Raw genomic sequence first — 21,608 nt, 5'->3', positions numbered from 1 at the left:
AAAGAGCCAGTATGCTAATAACCAACTAGTTAATGTTGAAGAAGTGTACACTGCTATAAAGTGTTACCCTGACAACATTATAGAAAGGATTGCTATGGAGATAGAGCTTTTTATTGAAGAGTAAGATCCTCATCCCATCTCTCCAAAACACCACACCGATACCAAAGTGAATTTCAAGGAAAACATTAGAGGTTCGAGACAGGACTCACATTCCTTCTTGATTAAATGTATTCTTATTAACAGATCAACGCCCTCCTGTAAGCTGTGGAGTAAAGACACCAGGAGAATCTCGTTCTCTTAAACCCATCCAGAGGGTAAGTGATGCTGTTAAACTAGCTAAGTTAGCAATGACTTAGCTTAGTGTTAATAATGTACATTTTTAGAGTTACATATGTATACATATAATACTACACAGAAACCAAAGGAAGTTTCAAAGTTAGGTAACGACCAGACTGTCAGAGGCTGGAGACTCTACTCAGACTATTTTTTTTCTTCTCCTTTCAGGTAGATCTACGAACCAGTAAGACATTTTCTTTTTATTCTGTGTGTTTGTTTGATGGCTGCCGAGCCTCTGTCTCTTTGGTTGTGTACTGAAGGGGTTTTATCATGGCTGCCGTGTCATGACTGTGTTTGACTGTTTGTCAGCTTGAAATGGTTTTTTGTTTTACATGTGATGTGTCTCTGCTCGGTTGCCATGCCATGAATTGTTTTTACGACATGCTATCCGTTTAGCCAACGTAGCAACTCGTGTCCAATTTGACCATGGCCACCCATTATTTTGTTGCTCTGTCCATTATGGCCACCCATTTACTTGTCTCCTTGTCTTTCTGTTTATCTTTTTTCCTCTCTCTGTTGCAGAACAGGTAGCTCTGAAGTGTTCAGTGGTCTTTAGTGGTTCTGATAGTGAGTTTATTTAGACGGCTGCAGAATGGTTGGAAGCTTTGGGAGAGAAATTCTGTCCTCTGGTTTGTTTTAAGAGCCTAAACATGCAGGTAGAAATAGACTGACTCTGGCTCTAGTTGGTTTTTAATTGGATCTGCTGAGCTAGTGAAGGAAGAATGTTGGGAAACAGCTGGACTGATGTGGTTCAGAGTCTGAAGAGACACTTTCAGGTCTCTGGAGGATCAGATGGGTTTTATGGTCACTGAGGACAGATCATTCACTGGTGCCTAAATCTCTACCTTTTGCATTATTTCAAGTGAGACAGTGTTTTTGTGTGAAAGCTGCAGGATGATGATGATGGGAAAGTTTCTGTGATGTGGTGTAAACAGAGGTTGTGATAAAGGCCAGAAGTCTCTTGGCTGTGGATTGAAGGTGCTGTGCTCTGACTGTTGATTTCTGTCTAATGAGCTTGGATCAATATTTGTGCACTAACCCTTTTTCTTTAGGTAAATCTACAATCGGTGAGTCCCATTTTTCTATTTCTTTATTTCTATGTTATGTTTTTGGAGGTGGCCGTATCTTCCTGTTTATCAGTCTCTCTGTAGTAGGACTGAACAATTAATCTAAATATAGAAATCACAAAATGATGTGTAATATTCAAGTCACAGGAACTGCAAATTTTATGTCTGTAAAATTCTCATCACAATATCTGCTAAAATAGTTTCAATATGATTTTTTTTTTTTTTTTAAACTGATCCTTCAGCCCTACTTTAGATTTGCAATATTTTGACTGTTTTCTTTTTTAGCCTGTGTAATAAAATCCAGTAGGGCTGTTTGTTTTTAATGCTTCACAAACATATTTCCACCATGTCATCATAGCTTTTCATTTTCACTATTTAGAAATAAAGTAGATTCTAAAAACCCAAGACATTGCTGTTTGGAAGCCAAATTAGCTTTTAACCACACACTAACTCTGGGCGCTAACATGATACACAACCATAACCTTCCTTCATGGCTGCCCATTAATCTGTACGCTCGTGCATCCAATATGACCGACGGTTTATCCATCCAACTGCCAGTTGGTCTGTGCGTGCGTTCGTCCGTCCAACATGGCTGCTGGTCAGTCTGCGTGTCAGTTATTTAATATTTGCTCCCGGTGGATCTTCAGAGAGAACGTTCTGGTGGATCTCCACACAGCAGGTCCTGGTAGATCTGTAATCTACATAAAGTAAGTGCTGTTTTTTTCCTTTTATGTGCTGGGTTTGGTTAGGCTGCTACTAACTAATCAGTTTCAATTTCAGCTTTCATCTGGACTTCATCCTACAAAAGAAAATTACGTCTTTGTTTGTTGTTTTTTTTGGTTATTTTTGGGCGCCGTCCCATCTCTATCTATCCCTCACCCTTTGTTTCAGTCGCTGTGCTGATCTAACGATCTATCCACTTCCTCGTTCATCTAGCCAACACAGCTGCCCGTCCGCTCAAAATCCAACCGTGTTCGTTCAGCCGTTCCTATCATCTTAACAACATAGACTGATTTAGATCTACAAAATGTCATTTGTCTTAACTGTTTTCATATAAAGGACTGCAGGAATGGATCTCCCACCCCCTCCTGCGATCCTCTTATATAAGATTGTGGGAGAAAAATGTTTTGAAAAATGTTTGTTTTTGAACCTGTATATGCCAAAAGAAAAATACTGTCTGTTTCTAGTCAGTCTTTTTCTTTGGAACTGCTGAGTTAGTGATGTGGAAGAGCAAGATGTTGGGTCACAGCTGGACTGATGTGGTTCAGAGTCTGAAGAGACTTTTTCAAGGCTTTGTGAAGCATCAGACAGGTTTGATGTTCACTGAGGACAGAGCATTCAGTTGTCTTTGCTGCTGTGCAGGAACAAAGCCTCCACTCATCTCTCTCTTTATCTCATTTGTCCATCTTTTCGATGGCCGCCGTGTCGTCACTCGCGGCAGCACCTGTTTGCCTCTGTTTGTTTGTTTTTGTCTATTTATTTATTTCTGCGCACCCGTCATCCACAAGAATTATTATGCACACACACTGATGCTGACACTGTGTGTCTGTCTTTGTTGTTTGTGTCTGGCCGACTGATGTTCAGATTAGCTTTATAGGACTGTTTGACTTTGTCTCTCTGTGTGCCTTTTTGTCTGTCTTTGTGTTTTTGTCTGTCTGTAATTGTCTTAGTCTTTCTGTGACCAACTTTTGAATTAGCTTGATTGGATTGACTTTCAGATTACCTTTATTGAACTGACTCTCCTGGACTGACCAACTGACGAATCAGAAACCTGTAACCAAAGTAGTTCAGAAAATCAACATGGGCAGATGAAGGGCATTAAGTAGACAATGATATGAAAATACCAACAATTCAGTTCTGTTCATTTGCCTTCATATAGCAGTTAGAAATACCAGGACCGGGATGACTGAAGATCTTCAAACAAAAGTGAGTGTCTGCTTTTGTCTCTGTCTGTCCTTGTTTTTGTCTAACTTTGTCTATGTCTCTGTTGTTTTTTTCTGTCTTTGTTTTTTCTGTCTTTGTTTGTCTCCATGATGAGGGCTTTAGCACTATGTACCACCTAAATTTCAAGATCGCATATTCAGCCTATCAGTGTGAAAAGAGAGGCATTTTGATAGTTTGTGGTTTCTATGATTGTTGTCTTTCTGAGATTGGTCAGATATTGCATATTTAGTTCTCTTTGCTCAATTTGTATTTTGAAAGTTAGAAAATGTCCAACTCTTTAGTAAGCATTCGTAGCTACTTATAATCGTACTTCTGAAGACTTGCTTGCTGTGATACAGTGTAGTTGGTGTTGAATAATATTCCACCTTTTCTCCTTGTTAGTGTTATATTTGATCTGAGATTCCAAATTGATATAGGGAGCATTTGGTGATATTTTGAATATTTATCTTTCTTTTAACATCACCATATTTCATGAATGGGATTGATTGGTTAACTGATTTGGACTTACCTTTTTTCTCAAGTGGTTATTCAGCCCATGGATAATGTATCATGAATGCATTTAAAATCTGTTTTGGCATTTTTACATTTTTTTGATTTAACAAAAGGAAAAAACATTTTAATATTAACGCTGGCTTGTCTCATTCTGACAAGTTTAATTCCAACTGGAGACTCAAGTAGAACCTTTTGAGTTTGATGTAGGATGGCGCAGTTCCTTATTTGTATTTATTTGTGTGGCATGTTGGGAGGCCTCCCAGCAGGGGAATTTTAACCCAGCCTATGGTAGCATCTACTATTATGCTATGGTAGCAGCAATTGCTGACGAGATCCACTGCAGCATCAACTGACACAAAATATTTTGGGCAGTTTCATAAGTACATGGGATTGTCTTTGGAGCACTTGATTGCTTGGTCGACAGGTAACAGGGCAGTAGTTCATTGGGCTTCTCTGTGAAAGAGTAAACATGGCAGAAAGAGACAACTTGGTTACCTCTGACAGATTCTGAAGAAGTCACTGGACACCAGATTTGGGTATATTTACTTAGTTTTCGATCTACTTGTGATGAGGTTAACAGCAATGATTGCTAAAAAAAACCAAACTGATGAGTCAAGTTGTCGCCATATTTTACAATTTCCTTCTACTGTGTTACCTGCTATCATCCTTCAAGTAGAAACATTATACTGTAGGCTGAATTCAAGAGAAGGTCTTAAGGTTAACAGGTGTTGTGTTGAATAGATACAGAAGATAGAATTAGAGCTTGTAAACCTGACTTGAAATTTGAGCCAGAAGCTTGTATTAGATGAGACATCATTAATGGGGTGTGAGATTTACAGGAGACGGTTGTCGGTAAATGAGTGACAGCTTGTAGAACTTTTGTGCTGGATATTGCTGTTTAAAATAATCACAGCTTTAATCTGTCCATTGTTAATCTTACTTAATAAGTCTGAACAGTGAGAAGTTCAAAAATCTTAAAAAATATATAACTTAACTCTGGATGACAAAAAGCATTTGATCCTTCTTGTACTTTACCTTTTTGACTAATTTGCATCTCAGCATGTCTGTCTCCAGGCACAGGACACAGAGCTAGCAACCTCCTGAGATGACTAAGCAGGATTTGAAACCTCTGAAAGACATGTTTGCTGGTTGGATAGCATCTGGAACTGCCTCCCCTCCATGCCTTTACAACATTGGCTAATCGGGATCTGTGTTTCCTGTTACCTGTAACCTTCTAAAATTGCTGGTCTGATGGTGATATCTACTTCACTCTATGATTTGGCCAGCTTGGCGAGTCATTTGGGACAGTGCCTCATCCAGTGTCCTGGTTTGTTACACAGGAAACAGCTATCACCTGGTTGTCTAGACAAAGTTCTTCCTCAGCTCCTGATTGTGTAGCTTCCCTGAAGTTCCTCTCTCTGCATTATCCCTTGTTTAGCTGCACATCGAACCATCCCACATCATTGTACCCAGGCCTCATTTTCTCTTCATGTGACCTTTCAACATTCACTGCTGCTATGGTCACATCTGCAGAGAGGTTTCTTAGTTCAGCGTTATTTTCACAGGTTTGGTAAGATGTGGAAGTAGATTATTGACAAAGCAGACAACTTGACATGCTTGACCCTTATTTTTCTATATACACATGGCCTATACATTTGATTTCTGATATGAATGGACAGCACGTCTTCAGAACTAGTTCTGAGAGACCCTAAAGTGGCAATACCAGAGTCAGATCTTGATTTTCTGTGTGCAGATGTCTTGACAGGATCAGGAACATCTGGAGCAAAGTTTCAATTTTCTTCTGAATTTGGCAATAACAACCAGGAATGAGCAAGGACGTCTTAATGCTACAGAGAACAAGGTCAATAGAGTCGACTCGCATCATATAAGAAAGCAAGGCTTTTCTCCTTCCCCTTCTTCTGTGGGTGAAGAAGTCTGTGCTTTAAGTAGATTAATCCTTGTTGCTGGTTCTGTCTTAAAGCTACACAGTCAATAGAAAAGTTAGAGGTATTGAAGGAATTTGGGAAAAAAAAAACAAAAACACAGGCCTCTACTGAGTTATGTGCTGTGGTTGTGCAGTTTCCAAAACTAGAAAAGGATCCATCCATTTTTCTGAATCAGCTGACCATCGTGTGCTGTTATGTTACTCTAAGAAACATAGAACAATTGGATGTTGACATTTCTACGGACATATTTGGTGATGTAGAGCAAACTGTAGCTATCCCAGATCAAGGTAATTGGAACAATACTCATAGTAGAGGTAACTGTCTAAGGGCAATATAAAACTCAGTTAATGTAAATGCAAGAAAAAAAAGCATATTTTTGCAGATGTGTCAACAGCAGCAGCTGAATGTTAGTTACATGAAAGAAAATGAGGCTTGGGGAAAATGCAGTGGGGTAGTTTGGTGTGCAGCTAAACAAGGGTTAATGCAGAGAGAGGAATTTCAGGGAGGCTACACAATCAGCAGCTGAGGATGAATTTTGTCTAGACAACCAGGTGATAGCTGTTTCCTATATAACAAACCTGCACACTGGATGAGGCTTTGTCCTGAATGATTCTCCATGCTGGCCAATTGTGGTGTGAAGTGTGTCAGTCAGATCATCAATTCTGGAAAGTTATAGATGATGGGTAACACAGATACCTGTTAGCTGATGTAGGAAAGGTGACAGGGGAGGGAGTTTCAGATGCCATCCAACTGTCCAACATATACTTCAGATGTATCAAGTCCTGCTTACTCATCTTAGCAGGTTGCCAGCTCTAGTTCTGGGCCTGCAGACAGATGTGTTGAAATGCAAATACTCAAACAAAAGATGAAATACTATAGAGTAGAGTACATTTTTTTTTTTTTTTTTAAATCAACAAACTTGGGGGAACTGAGCCTTTTCATTGTCTTACTAACTACTCTGCAGTCAGTGCACTTAAGACCTAGTTAATGTCAAAGTTCACATGTAAAACCAGCAAATTTGTAATCTTAATTATTTGGCAGCTGGAGTATTTGAAGTACCAGTGCTCTCCAGGTTATAACAATAGGTGAGTCTTAAGAAAATGTATCCTGGATTCTGCTTGTCTCTTGAAGTGTCTTGGCATTGTTTCTGGCAAATCTCAGACTCAGACAGACAAGGAGGCTCAGTTTTGGCCCAGAATGACCCAGGGAGTGTATACAAGTGACTTTTCTCCAGTATTGTCAGGGAAACCCCAAGCCTGAGAAGCCTGTGAGCCTGAGAAATTGAACTTGGATGACTGTGAAGAAGAGGAAGGCCAGGCTGTACCAAACCCTCCCTGATGATGCCTGCGTGCCATGTGACTGATGTCTTCAGGTGTGTTCACTTAGATATATTATTCACTTCTTTATCTTTGCTTGCTTTACACTAGCAGTGTTTTTCTTTGAGTCAGATGTCTGACCCTCAGGAAGCTTAGAGTGCTGTGACCTGACCTGGGCTCACCAAGACCTGCACACTTCCTTGACTTCCAGGCTCCACAAAACTGCAAACCTCTGTACAAAGTAGCTTGCAAACTTTGCACAACTCACATGTTAATTAAACACAAATTATGGCCATTAATGAACAATGTAAACCTCAATGTGTTCTGGTGAGATCCTAAGTTTGTGGTTTGCGCATGTTCTGGCGGAATCTTCAACATTTTGATCAAACATTAGCACATTTTTTCTGAATTTGGCAATCACAACCAGGAGGGAGCTCGGACATCTTAACACTACAGAGAACAAGGTCAGTAGAGTCGACTCGCATTATATAAGAAGGCAAGGCTTTTCTCCTTCCCCTTCTGTGTGTGAGGAAGTCTGGGCTCTAAGTAGAGTTATTGATAATTATTATTGATAATAGACCAAGTTGCTGATTTTGTCTTAAAGCTGTACCTTTTAATGGATTGGTGTCTTAGAGGGATTCAGGAAATTGGGGGAAAAAAAGCTTAAATTAATTTAAAAAATGGATTAAAATTAATCTTGTTTGATGTTTATATGTCATAAAATAAACAAAAAAATAAACAGGAAATGGAGAAACAGGTTGTATCATTGTTGTCCTCCTCAGCAGACTTCAGTAGGATTTGGCAGTTTTCTGTCAATTTATACTCTTTGTGACGGTATGGTGTGAGTGGAGGAAATAGCATGAGGAGAATGAGTCAGGCAATATGTGAACAGGCGTATGAGATGGCAGGAACAATCAGCAGGTTAATATACACAGGTAGTAAGTATTCAGGGAAAAGGGAAAGGAACAGAGTGGAATTGATAACAGGAAGAACTTTGAGGACATCTTGTGGATGGATGGAGAATGACAGGTCTGAAGGGGAGAATGTAGAGATGAAAGGAAGTGAGCAAGAAAGATTTGTGACATTTTTGTATGCGTTTGATGGGTACAGAACTTTGTTGATTTATTTATAAGGAGTTATGGTTATTTAGTTTGTATGGAGGAATGTCAGTGAAAACCTTCGGTTTGGAAGTCCATTATGGATGTGTTCACTTAATAGTTATGATTGATTTATTGATGGATTATTTTATTTTAAGTGTCTTGTACCTCTCTGCTGGAGTTACAAGATGCTACACAATTACTATTATGGCTACATGACAAATAAATAAAAATAAGAATAAAAATAGACATTTCCATAACTTCACACTGGATACAGTCTAATAGTAGATGAGGCAGCCTGGGAGCAGTTTCCACTATACCCTGTTAATTGTTTAGTACATTAATTTTGACTTCATTAAGAAGTAACTACGAGCTTAATAACAAACTACAGTAATATGAATATTGTTGGAGATCTTTTTCTTACTTTGTTTTGACTTATTTGATTGTATTGTTTGTTTACAATTGCTAGGACAAATTGTTGTGGTACCTTAATACATTTTTTTTCTCCAATTATTATTTGGTCAGTTTGTAGTTTTTTTTTTTTTTTGTTTTTTTTTGTTGTCAACTGTTGATCCAAATTAGCTGTTCAACCAACACAAACCCACTTATGTTTTCACAAAATAAAATTAGATAAAAAAATAACAAAATTTTAATTAATGTGCATTTTCCTGTTTTAGAAATAATAGCTCAAGAGATGAACTTTGATAGGTGATTGGTTAGGGTGCATACAACATGGGCAGTTGCCCTGATAATTAGTCCCTAGTTTGATTTGTGGCCGCCCAGAACTGTCCCCTGCATGGCATTCCCCTGCTCTCTTTCTCCACATTTTCTGTCTATCACAAGAAGATAAAGGCATAGAAATGTCCCCCAAAATTTAAAAAAAGACAAAAAAAGAAATGCAATTACTTAATACTATGTTCAGTTTTTTTCTGTGAAAGGATTTCTAGTGTATGCAGTGCCAAAGTCTATCACTATGATGTATGAATCACCCACTGTAAAAACAGGTCCAGCTTGTCTAGGTGAGGGAAAGTTGTTTGAAAGTCAAAGTGCCACTGAGCAGCAGTCGCAGTGCATTTATCTTCTCTCTGTAAATCCTGCCTCCTAGTTTATTGACTAATATTTCTTCTGCTGTCAGACTGACTAAGCATTTCAACCTTGGATGGATAAGAGACTGCAACATGGGGAATTGTTTCCGGTAAGAAGAAGTTAGATATGAAAAATTCAAGTTTCAGTGGTCCATACTGTAAAATTAGAAATTTTGAATGTATTCAAATACTGCCTGCAGATTTAGATTTTTGTACCATACAAACACTTTTACTTAACTACTTAATCAAAGGGCATAGGGCAAAAAGAAAAGCAGCTTTTTTTAGTGTTTATTAGGTCAGAATGGCAGCTCTCTTCCTGTGAAGAGCTGATGTGCAAATGTTGTCTCAGCATTATTGTGAATGGAGTGCTCTAACTTTAAAATACCTTGTCTTTGAAGATGGTTTCTGGTGAATAAAGGACTTGATAGATATAGGACTATTCCAATTTAATGACTTGAAATTGAACGTGTTACAGACTTCCTTATTTATGTTGATTTAAAATGTATGTGAATAGTGTCATAGCAGACAAAGAAAACAAGGGAGACTGGATCCAACTTGTGGATTTGAGGATTTAGTCTCTGGATATCTGTCTCCCTACTGCAGTCTTTCCTGTGTCTCAAAGTTATGTCTGTCTACTTCTGCTTACGTATCCAAGTACACATTTTTCTTTCACATTTTTTGTACAAGTACATATTGGCCTACACACATCACTGTACCATATAATTCATTACACCACATAATTCCCTTTTGGGGGTCACCAGACCCACAAACATCAGTGAGGGTGAGGGTGAGGGTGAGGGTGAAAAACCCAGCATCGATCTGCTGGAAAAATTCCCCCACCACCCCTAACAGAACACAGTCTCTGCCTGCACTGATCGTATATTTAATAATAATATTTGATAACACTATGAAAAGAAATAAACCTATCTAACATAATCAAAATCAAAAGTATGTGAATCAAAACCAGAGTAATGTAATCAAAGTAAAAAACAATAAATAAATAAATAAAAGGCCTAGATCAAAAATTCCATCTCCTTAACAACTAAACAATATTAATATGGCATATACTAATTTCTCCACTAATTTATATAAGGTTCTGTACCTAGACTGAAAATGAGATGTAATGAGATAACTACCACTTAGCAAAAATTAAACATACAGATTGATTGCAATTCATATCATAAGTTTAGATACACAAGGAATATTGGAACCTTTGCATTAACAGGTCAAATGATAAAAAGTAAGTGTAAGAAACTAATTAATTAATTGATTATATGGATTAAGGCCACTATTAGGTTGCACTGAATGCTGCTGCAGAAACAGAGTCCATACACGACCATTGTAGTAAGTCATCGCCGTCCTCTTCAGCTTGATGTTTGTTTTTACACATTCTGAGCCATCACCATGGAGAGGTTCTAGAACATACAATGTATGGTGATATCAATCAAATTGTCTTTATTGTCATTCAAGCCCCCCTGACTCCACTGAGTCGTCATCTGAACAGTCAGGGTCAGGGAACAGGTCTGGTTGTCCAATCACTATCTGGACAAGGGGAGGAATATGGCTCTAGCCCACGTTTGACTTCATCTCTTGCCTTAAATCCATCATTCCTCTAGGTTGATTTATGCCATCCAAATACATGTGAATCTGGGATATACTCCCTCTTAGACCTCATGTTAATGTCTGGGAATTCATCAAGTCCAATTATGTCTCCTACTCGTTTATTAATCACTTTCACTGGCATTTTTATTCATGTACAAGACCAATCCATTGCGGTTGGAAGGCGTTAAGCAACATGTCGTCCCCACAAATCCAATAACTGTCTGATACTGCATGTGTCTGTTCACTTGGCAATTGGAGAGTAGGTATAGTGATGGTTATGTTGTGGCATGACTGATCCAGTGGCACAGGGTTTTCATACCACAATAGTGTAGTAATGAACATAGGTGTCATGTTTGCATGGGGAAACCAAGATAATGCCCATGTTTAATGCCATTACTTTACAGTTAACTGTAACATTGTACACATAGATTCCATTCCAATTTTAACTGGTGTCTGAAAAGCTTTCACTACCGAAATAGTCCTATTCTTCTGTTCAATCTATTGTATAATCTGAGGGGGATTCTTTTTGAGATGTTGCGATCTCGAATTCTGCACATGACTCTTAGGTCAAAATGGTTTTAACAAAAGATGGATTCATTGAGAGCTGTAGATTAGCTTGCACTGCATACCACATGCAGGCAAAGCGAAAATCCTAGCTGTTCCTGACATGGTAGTAAATCTGCCTTCCCTACACTGTTTTTGCTGTGTTTTGTCACATTGTTCAAAATTGTGTTTTTCTGGGATTACAGTTGGCAATGCTGTTGGGGATTCTGTGCAAACTAAATAATCATTAGGTGTCATCTCTCGTATAGTGTACCGTGCCCATTTATACCAACCATTGTGACTAGCTTGACTCCAGAGTTTGTCCTCTATGCTTTTAAAACTTCACTGCACCAGTTTATATCTTTCTTGTTAGTCAAATTGGTCATCTTGTCAAATTCTAATTTCTCTAAGTTCTTTCCTTGGGCTGCAGTTGATTGGCTTGCAATCAGAGTTGTGGTTTGAGTGCTTACTGTTGGTGTTACAGTCAAAGTGATATCAACATTCGGGGGTCTGGACACACTGTCAGTACTTGTGGTTGATGATAAACAAGTCCTATCCTTTGCTTGATCTTTAGCTATTGCAAGATCCCTTTAGTTACTTTTTCCACAAATGCTGATGTTATCCCTCTTCTTACATTGTTTACCTATTACCCTAGCACCTCATCAACCATTGCTGCAAGTATGGCAAACAATATCTGTGTTGTTATTTTTCTTATCACCTTCCCCCTTGCACAGTGATCTATACTGTGCAAATCAGATATCAACATAGTAAACAATGGCACAGCAGCAGCCAACAGGGCCTTGTGTGGTCTCCACAGACCTTTTTCATCCAGTGATGCCCACCTTTGCTGCCAGATGCTGTGTTCATTTGGACTAGCATTTTGTTGCACTAAAATCATGTCTTCCAGGGCGGTGACTGGCTCTAGTGATACTAGTGGTACTAAGATGGCCAATTGGTTAGTAATTTGCATTAGATGCCATCTTTGCTTCCAGAGTGCTCCAAATAGGTGTCATACCTTATGAGCATATGCAGAGTCCGTACACGTTAGCAACTTTAGATTTCAGATTTTCCTGTGGTGTGAAGTGTGTTTAGAGAGCTATGGGAATACATGGGTCAATAGGGCTGTGACACTCGGTCAGCTTGGATACTGTACCCACAAGAAAACTGTGGTTGTCTTTATTTTCCTCTTTTAGTGATGAGTAATAGGCAGCTCTGGCATTACAGAGGGCCTGTTCATATGTTTTAAGACTATCGTGCCAAGTTAAGCGTGATTCTTACTGTTTGGTGGTATGTCATATTCTCTCAAGTTCTCAAGTTGTATGTTTTAATGTGCAGGTTTGGAAGTTATACCACGGAGCTAACCTCTTTTGTTATTTTATTTTTTAGAAGGGTAATGGTGTTTAGTGTTAGGGTTAACCTAACCTAACTTATGTTGAGCCTTCAGTACAGCTTTGTAAGAAAGAGATCTAATATTTAATATACCACCAATATTTATTAGGTTGTTGAGTCAGTCAGTCAGAAAGTTTACTCTTGGAAACTCTGGGAACCACCAGTAAACCAGCATTCTGGGAGTGCAGTGTCCTAGTGGGATTCCAGGGAACTATAAGGTCTTTAAGATAGGATGGAACCTGATCATTAGGGGCTTTGTAGGTGAGGAAGATGATTTTAATTTCTATTCTGGATTTGACTGGGAGCCAATGTAGAGAGGCTAACACAGGAGAAATATGGTCTCTTCTCCTAGTTCCTGTCAGTAATCGTGCTGCAGCATTTTGAATCAGCTGCAGAGTATTTAGAGACTTGTTGGGGCAGCCTGATAATAATGATTTACAGTAGTCCAGCCTGGAAGTAACAAATGCATGGACTAGTTTTCTGCATCCTTTTGAGATAGGAAGTGTCTGATTTTGGGAATATTACGCAGCAGAAAGAAGGCAGTCCTGGACACTTGTTTATGTGGAATTTAAAGGACATATCTTGATCAAAGATTCTCTACAGTGGAGCTGGATTCCAGGACAATGCCATCCAGTGCAACTACATCTAGATGTCCCAAAGGCATGTTTAGCTAAATGATTGGTTTCATCAGGCATCATTGATAAATACACTACTCACAATAAGTTAGGGATGTTGTGAGAGACTCAGTGGATGTCATACATACGGTGTTTGTTTCACTTCAGGGATTTTTGGGATCGGGAGGCAATTGTATTGGGGTGATAGGCACACCTCATTTTGTGTTTTCCACGTAATGGTGTCACTGTGTACAGTGTGTACAGGAGTGGAGCCCCACGAATGACAGACCGCAACGATGACCTGTACCTAAGGACCTATGCACTCAGACATCGTTAAGCAACTGCCATACAGCTGCAGGCCCGTTTACGAGATGTGAGGGGTACTAGAGTTTCCAGACAAACCATTCGCAACCGACTCCACCGCTTTGGCTTGAATGCCAGACGACTGTTGCAGGTGACTCCACTGACACCAAGACACCGCCGTGAACATTTGCAGTGGGCACAAGACCATGTGACCTGGACAATGCAGCAGTGGTCTACCGTCCTGTTCACTGATGAGTGTCGGGTCACCTTGCACAGAAATGATGGTCGTCAGTGTTGCTGGAGAAGGCGAGGTGAGCGATACGCCGAGGTCAACATGGTCCCCAGGGTTCGCTTTGGTGGAGGAGGTGCAACAGTCTGGGCAGGCATCACCAGTCAGCCCAAAAAAGATCTGATTATTGTAGATGGCTCAGTCACTGCACGTTCTTACCTCAGAGACATCATAGAACCCATCATCATCCCCCAATTCCACCAGCACACCCCCAACTTTCTGTTCGTGGATGATGATGCTCCACCACATCATGCCAGAATTGTCACAGCTCGACTTCAGGAAGTCGGAGTGCCTCATATGGTATGGCCAGCAATGTCCCCTGACCTGAACCCCATAGAGCACATCTGGGACCAGCTGAAGCAGAGACTGGATGATCGTACCCCACCCCCACGTGACCTGGCAGAACTGCGTGTAGCACTTGTTGAAGAGTGGAATGCATTGCCTCAGAACAACATCATGAGGCTAGTGAGGAGCATGAGACGTACGTCGCTGTCAAGCTGTCATTGCGGCAAATGGTGGAAACACCCGCTACTGACATTGTCAATTTTTGTTATTTGGGGCTATCCTTGTTATTGTCTAAATTTTGGGGGTAATACATATTAAACAAATGAAAATGGTGTTTCTTCTCATTCATTATTAGTAATATCAAAGGGAACTTTTACTTATTTCATTAAAATTCAGACCATATAGGAAAAGCACTCATGTAAATAACAATATCCCTAACTTATTGTGAGTAGTGTATATTATCATCATAGGGGCGGTTGTGGCTCAGGAGGTAGAGCGGGTCGCCCACTAATTGGAAGGTCAGCGGTTTGATCTTCCAGTCCGTGCTGAAGTGTCCTTGGGCAAGATACTGAACCCCACGTTGCCCCCGATGTTTGTAACATTGGTGTGTGTGTGAATGTGCTAGAGCGCTTTGTAGTAGTGCAAGCGCTGTGTGAATGTGTGTGTGAATGGGTGAATGTGACGTGTAGTGTAAAGCACTTTGAGTGGTCGATACGACTAGAAAAGCGCTATATAAGTACAGTCCATTTACCATTTACCATCTACATAACAATGGAAGTTTATGGAGTGATTCCTGATAGTGTTGCCCAAAGGAAACATACACAAAGTGAATAGAATTTGTCCAAGCGCCAGCCTAGTGGAACTTCTATCTAATTTTTGTTTAGGCTACATGGGGGAGGAGTTGTTAACATGTAAAAACTGATCCGATAGATAGCAGTGAGCCAGTTTAGTGCAGTTCTTTTAATGCCTTTTAATGCTCCAGTCTCTGTAAAAGGATGTGATGGTCAATAGTATCAAAAGCAGCACTGAGATCTAACAAGTACAGAGACAAGTCTTTGGTGCAATTAGGCGGTCACAAATAAACTGTTGTCCTGTACTCACTGGGTAACAATCAGTTAATCAAGGGCATTTGATTAGCAGCTCCTGGCTGCTACTTACCCTCTTAATTCCAATGGAAGCAGTAAGGGTGTACTTAATTCACACACTGCTTTGGGCCTAGGTTTTGTTAAATAAATATTGAGATGGTGTAATGGGTCATGTGTTGTTCATCTGAGATTCTATTTACCTAATTTTAAAACTTGCTGAAAACCAGACGATATTTTTATTGTGTCCTGATATGTAGAACCATAGAATTCAAAGAGGGTGTACTTTCTTTTTCACATGATTGTATACCTTAGTACAATGAAAGTAATTTGGTAATTCTGTCATCACTTCATCATGTGTTCAGTAACAACATGAAGGTTTTTCACACTCTGCATTTTTCCTCCACAGATCTGCTCTGAAACAAAAAGAGGAAGAACTGAAATCAGTCAAAGACAGGTACTGTACATACAAAGAGCTGAAATTATGAATTCAGATTTACTTAATATGCTGACTTGGGAATCAAAATAGAAGATCAGTGATGTTAATAATGAATCTGTGCTCTGAAGTGTTTTAACCAGACTAACCACTGATGATGTTTTTAACAGTTTGACTGAGATGGAAACATTTTACAAAGAGACGCTTCATGAGGCAAGGTCAGTATTTTTCTGAAGTGAACTTTTAATGAGACGTGAAACAGACTTTAAATTTCCTGAAGCTTGAACACAGAGTGTGGACACAGTCAGACCTGTACAATACAAAGCAATCCAACACAACAGCCCTGTAATACACTGTAAATAACTAACCTGCTGATTCAGTGTGTTAAACCATTGATGCTAACTTTAGTTCAGTTGATGCTTCTTCATGTGTTCAGTAACAACATGAAGCTTTTTCACACTCTGAATTTTTCCTCCACAGATCTGCTCTGAAACAAGAGGAGGGACAAATAGAGTCATTAGAAGACAGGTACTGTACATGCAAAGAGCTGAAACTACAAATTGTACAAATTTGTAATATAACTTGACTTGGAAAAATCAATTGATAAACATATAAGATCAATGATTTCAAATAATGAATTTGTGCTCTTAACTGTTTAATCAGACTAACCCCTGATGATGTTTTTAACACAGATTGATTAAGATGTGCACATATCAAAAGAATCTTTATGAGGCAAGGTCAGTATATTTCTGGTAATCTTTTCAATGGGCGGCTGTGGCTCAGGAGGTAGAGCAGTCGCCCACCAATCAGAAGGTCAGTGGTTTGATTCCCGGCTCCTCCAATCTGCATGGCGAAGTATCTTTGGGCAGGACCCCAAATTTTTAGAAAAGCACATTGTATAGAACATGTGCTGTATGAATGTGTGTGAGTGGGGTGAATTTGATCTGTAGTGTGAAGTGCTTTGAGTGGTCGAAAAAACTAGAAAAGCGCTATATAAGTACAGTCCATTTAACAGACTTTTTAGAAAGGCAGGCAGAGCTTTTATGTTGACAGCTGTGTAGTTTAGTTGGAACTTGTTAAATGTAACGTGAAAATGTCCATTTCATTGTACAATTTTACTACTTTGCTAGAATAGTAAATAGAAACATTAAAATTAAATTAATGAATAAACATTAATTTGAATGCCAAATCTATTAACTGATACAAATTTTAATTGAGCTGTCACTTCATTATGTGTTTGGTAATAACATGGAGCTTTTTCACACACTGCATTTTTCCTCCACAGATCTGCTCTGACACAGAAAGATCAAGAATTGAAATCACTGAAAGACAGGTACTGTACATACAAAGAGCTGAAACTACAAATTTGAGTTTATGTAATATATTGAAAATCAAAATCATCTCATAACATCAGTAATTTTGATAGTTAGTGCTGTCACGTTTTTTTTGGCCACACTAATTATTGATGATGTTTTTAACACAGAATGACTGAGATGGAAACATTGTACAAAGAAAAACTTCATGAGGCAAGGTCAGTATTTTTCTGAACTTAACATTTAATGAGGCAAAAGACAAGATATGGCACTTTGTTCGTCTTTGGAGGAATGTAACAAAATTGTTTGGTAACAGACCAGCAACAGTGGGAGAAAAAAAAACAAACCAATCTTAAAACAAGTTTAAAAAAAAAGATTAATGTGAAGCGGTACTACTCTATCAATATCTCACCATAAATCTAGAAATCTTTGTCCATCTGTCTGCCTGTCCTGTGATTTTCTCCCCAACTGCTCTGGTCGGCTTGAGACTTGGTGGGTGTATTGCTAAAGGCCCAAGCAAGTGCAGTGTCAACTGTTAAGATGGTGGATGAGAGGATCTTGAGAAAATCAAACATAAAGACCCAACTGGCAGATGATTCTTTGACATCACAATTGTGAAATCACAATGCAATGAGGTGGCCAGCCTTTCAATGTTTTTACTTTTCAACTATTAAGTATAGCACCACTATCAGGCTGATTAGTACCATATGTTCATTTTTGTTTGCACATCATCTCTAGTTATCTTGCCCAGTTTCATGTCATTCCAGCTTAGAACAAATTGAGTGAAAGCATAAATTGGCAGATGATTAATAGACCATGTGTACATGAACCAGTCAATATGGCACCAAGGTTTTTACTTCATACTTCAAATCAAATCACATGTACCAAAATTGGAAAAATTTTGTCTATCAAGTTGTGAGGTACGAGTTTTGGTAATTGTAATACCCTCTATGGGTCAGGCTAAAAATGCTTTGGTAGGCCTATTCCTAACCAAAGACTAAAATATCTACCAAGATTCATGATGACAGGACAAACTGTTGATGAATTCTAGCCTATTTCCTGCTCAGCCCTCCATTGGTGAAGTTTTTTGATTGATAGGCAGCATGTTTCTGACTGATCCTGCCCATTTATAGTATAATTGCGTAGCTCAGTCAAGCAGATAAACCCAGGTATGGAGATGGGGCAGCTTTATGTGCTCCCGGGATGTTGTAAACTGGTCAAGAATATTTGTGTCTCTGCTTAGGAAATGAACATTTCTGTGGAGTTTATGGTCATCTTTAGTTCCATGCAATTAAAGTCTCCTGTCACAAACACAGTTGACTTTGGAAATCCATTCAGCTGGTTACTGATAGCGTTATGTAGTTCCTCCAGGTCTGTCTTACAGTATGAACAGCTGTGACACAGTGGCAGTCAATTCTCTCAACATAGAGACGGGTCTACATTTCAAAGCCTAGTATTCTATGTCTGGGGAACAGTGAGTCCCAGTAATGTTCATTAGTCTGCAGCTGGGTCTGCTTGGCCCACTAACATGAATGCTATGTTGTGAATGGTGCTGTCCTAAGTCTCTGGGATGATCATCACATAACTATTAACGTGGTGCAAAGTAAACCTCAGTCTCACACTGTGAAATGTTCAGTTAAGGACCCAAGAGCAGACTGGGACTTAGGAGTGGTGGGAAAGGAGACTTCAATGGAGACTTACTAAGTGAGGGGTAAGCAGATGGATGGCGAGGGCTGATGGTCTCAGGGAGGCGTTGTAGGAGGAACAGCAGGGGCATCAACACAGTGGGGCTCTGGAGCACAGAGAAATGGGTTGATTACAGTGCAGGAGATAACACTAGACAAGTGGATGAAGAAACCAGGATAGATATACTGCAGGTACTGGAGAGAGATGACAATCAGATGTGAGGAGACACTAGGGAAGACAGGGGAGAGGAAACAAGGAATGGGAGGATGGGTGAGCATTCATAGTGCTTGAACTTAAAATGCGCAAAATATACAAAATAACAAGTGCTACTTTTTGACTAAGAGCATCACGCTGCTGCATCTGCTCATGCAGGGTTTCCTGTCATTTTAAATAGACATTTTTCCTCCACAGATCTGCTCTGAAACAAAAAGATGAAGAACTGAAATCAGTCAGAGACAGGTACTGTACATACAAAGAGCTGAAACTATGATTTCAGATTTACTTTATAGGTTGACATGGACTGTAAGTCTTATTACAGCTGCAAATGTGAGCGTGAACTCAATAACACCCAAGAGCTAAAATACAAAGATACAAAAAGAACTCTGTACCAATTATTACTTTAATGAAGCTCAGAACATTCATGTTTTGATAAAGTTGTGTCAGTGTGGTGTTGACTCAGCTGTGTGAGGATGTAGGTCCTGATGATTTATCTGATAAATACCTGTCCAGTTAAAAGACTTTCAGTGCAGCATAAAAGGGGTTAGCAAAAAGCAGCTATGTACGAGTGCACATGTACTGGTTCAGCAGTCTGATCATCTAAGGTTAACTGTTTTTCAGACGTAGTTCTTGAGCAGAGGCCTATGGTTAATTAAAGTGTGTCTTTCTTTGTTTAGAGTTGCACCTGACTTGACTCTTTCAATAAAGACAGGAGACACTGAGAGCATGAACAACCCAGTCAGTAAAACCAAACTGACAGAGATGTATAACAAACTGAAACTGCTGCAGTGGCCTAAAATCAAAGATCATCTGAAATCTAATGCTGTGAACAGAGAGTTTACCAGAGATCTGACTCAGGTACAGTACAGTCTGAAGAGATGTTACTCTGTAGTTTACTTCTTCAACTCCTGTTCAAAGTTAAACTGAAATCAACTTACTGTTGTTCCTTTGTTTATCTGGATGAAACTCCAACTGATAATTACAGAAAATGTTTAAAGATGCAGCAGAAGAAATGGAGAGAAAGAAGAAGCAGATAGATGAAGTGTTTGGACTGATTGAGAACAGCAGTGGACTAACACCTCAGAAGGTACTGGACTGAAGTCTACTGTCTAAACCTGGACCATAAAATCTGTACTGTACTTGTGTAAGCAGCATTTTCCTGTGTTCCAGGTTAAAGAGTTCAGACAGTTAACAATTCACAGTCTTCAGATGAATCTGTACCACAGCAGGAAAGAAGATCTTCTTCAGGTAGGTGTGTTATACTTTACAGCTTTGGAAACCAAACAGTTCACAGCTTCATCTGTGGATAAAATGGAACAATGTGATGGCTGATGTTTAATGTGCAGGACTGAACATGTTGAACCATGTCTCTCATACAGAGTCCTTTCCTTGATGATGAAGCTCAGTACTCCCAAGATGTGATGGAGAACTTCAGACTTCTGGCCTCTGAATGCTACTGGTTGGGTTGTTTGATGGCTTTAAACAATCCTCCTCTTCAGCCGGACTGGGAGAATCATGTTCCTGGGATGGACGCCTGGGACATTTTCCCACGAAACATCAAGTCTGTTTAGATCATGAAGAGGAAGTAAATTCAAAAAATTAAACCAAAAATCTGTCTCATTTTAGTATTATGGATCACAAATTACTACCTGCTATTAACTCCAAGGTGTGAATGAAGAATTTTTTAAAGTTATTTATTATGAATGGGCATTTTGATTATTTTTTGAAGTCGATTAATCAAGCCAGTTAAAGTCTATTAGTCCTGACGTCATCGTTAACATGTGCCCTCCACCCAATAGAGTCATGTTTTTTGCACTGTAGTGTAGTGTGCACTAACTTTACCTCTCAAGCTCCACTCATCAACAAAGCACCTCAGACTAGTTCTCAGCAGTGTCTCTCATCTGTACTGAGAGTTTAAGCACAGAACATGAAATCTTCCAGTCACCGTCGATGTAACTGTGACAGTGACGAAAAAAAATCTGATGTGAGAGCTGTCCATGTCACGATCACTTTATATAATGTTAAAACTCATTTTAAAGCAGATAAGGATTTTTCTCATCAGATGTCTGGATCTTGCGTAATCAGAAAAACAAGCTGAGCAAACAGCTGCTCTTAACGTCCTGTGTCACAGAGAAACACTTTTTATAAAATATGAAACTGCTTTATTCAATGAGGCCTCCGTGGATAAATCAGCTCACAGTATAAATTTTAACATAAAAACAAGCTGTGTCTAGAAACAACGTCAGCTAATGTTAGCGCAGCTCGTTCATCAGGCCACAGGCCGTTATTAAACTAATTTTGAATGTGAAACAATAACTCCTGTGAAGACCATTAAGCAAGCTCCCCCAAGCATAATGCCGTAATTTGCTTCTTTTTATTGCAGAGGTCTGTTGCACCATACAGAGCAAGTGCAGAGATGCAGTGCTTGGCAGAAACAGAACCATAAACATTAGTTCCATATCTCTCCTCCAACCTCCACCCGATAAAAAGTTTGTCAAATAAAGATTTGTCGATTTTTTAAAATAGATGTCGGCCATGTTTACCGTCTTGATTAATCAACTAATTGA

The 21,608-nt window shown here is 39.3% G+C and overlaps 1 protein-coding gene across 1 annotated transcript; it reads left to right on the top strand.

The window, feature by feature from the left end:
• The first annotated feature begins 9,253 nt into the window (after positions 1-9,253).
• LOC108892074 (uncharacterized) lies at positions 9,254-21,608 on the top strand. The gene is made up of 12 exons (XM_018689519.2): positions 9,254-9,393; positions 15,800-15,847; positions 15,997-16,044; positions 16,307-16,354; positions 16,519-16,563; positions 17,112-17,159; positions 17,310-17,357; positions 19,237-19,284; positions 19,719-19,899; positions 20,027-20,128; positions 20,212-20,289; positions 20,421-21,608. Exons 1-12 carry the CDS (start codon positions 9,377-9,379, stop codon positions 20,610-20,612), a joined length of 903 nt encoding a protein of 300 aa, XP_018545035.2. The 5' UTR covers positions 9,254-9,376; the 3' UTR covers positions 20,613-21,608.

The sequence above is a fragment of the Lates calcarifer genome, linkage group LG1 (assembly GCF_001640805.2).
Source record: "Lates calcarifer isolate ASB-BC8 linkage group LG1, TLL_Latcal_v3, whole genome shotgun sequence".
NCBI lineage: Eukaryota > Metazoa > Chordata > Actinopteri > Centropomidae > Lates > Lates calcarifer.
The sequence above is the reverse complement of the archived record's forward strand: the minus strand, read 5'-3'. Positions and strand labels throughout refer to the sequence as shown.

Bases quoted from the DNA above. Each gene is read 5' to 3' on its own strand.
- LOC108892074 (XM_018689519.2), top strand. The intron at 17,160-17,309 runs GTACTGTACATA...TTTTTAACACAG, and splicing joins TTGAAATCACTGAAAGACAG to AATGACTGAGATGGAAACAT. The intron at 20,290-20,420 runs GTAGGTGTGTTA...TCTCTCATACAG, and splicing joins GGAAAGAAGATCTTCTTCAG to AGTCCTTTCCTTGATGATGA.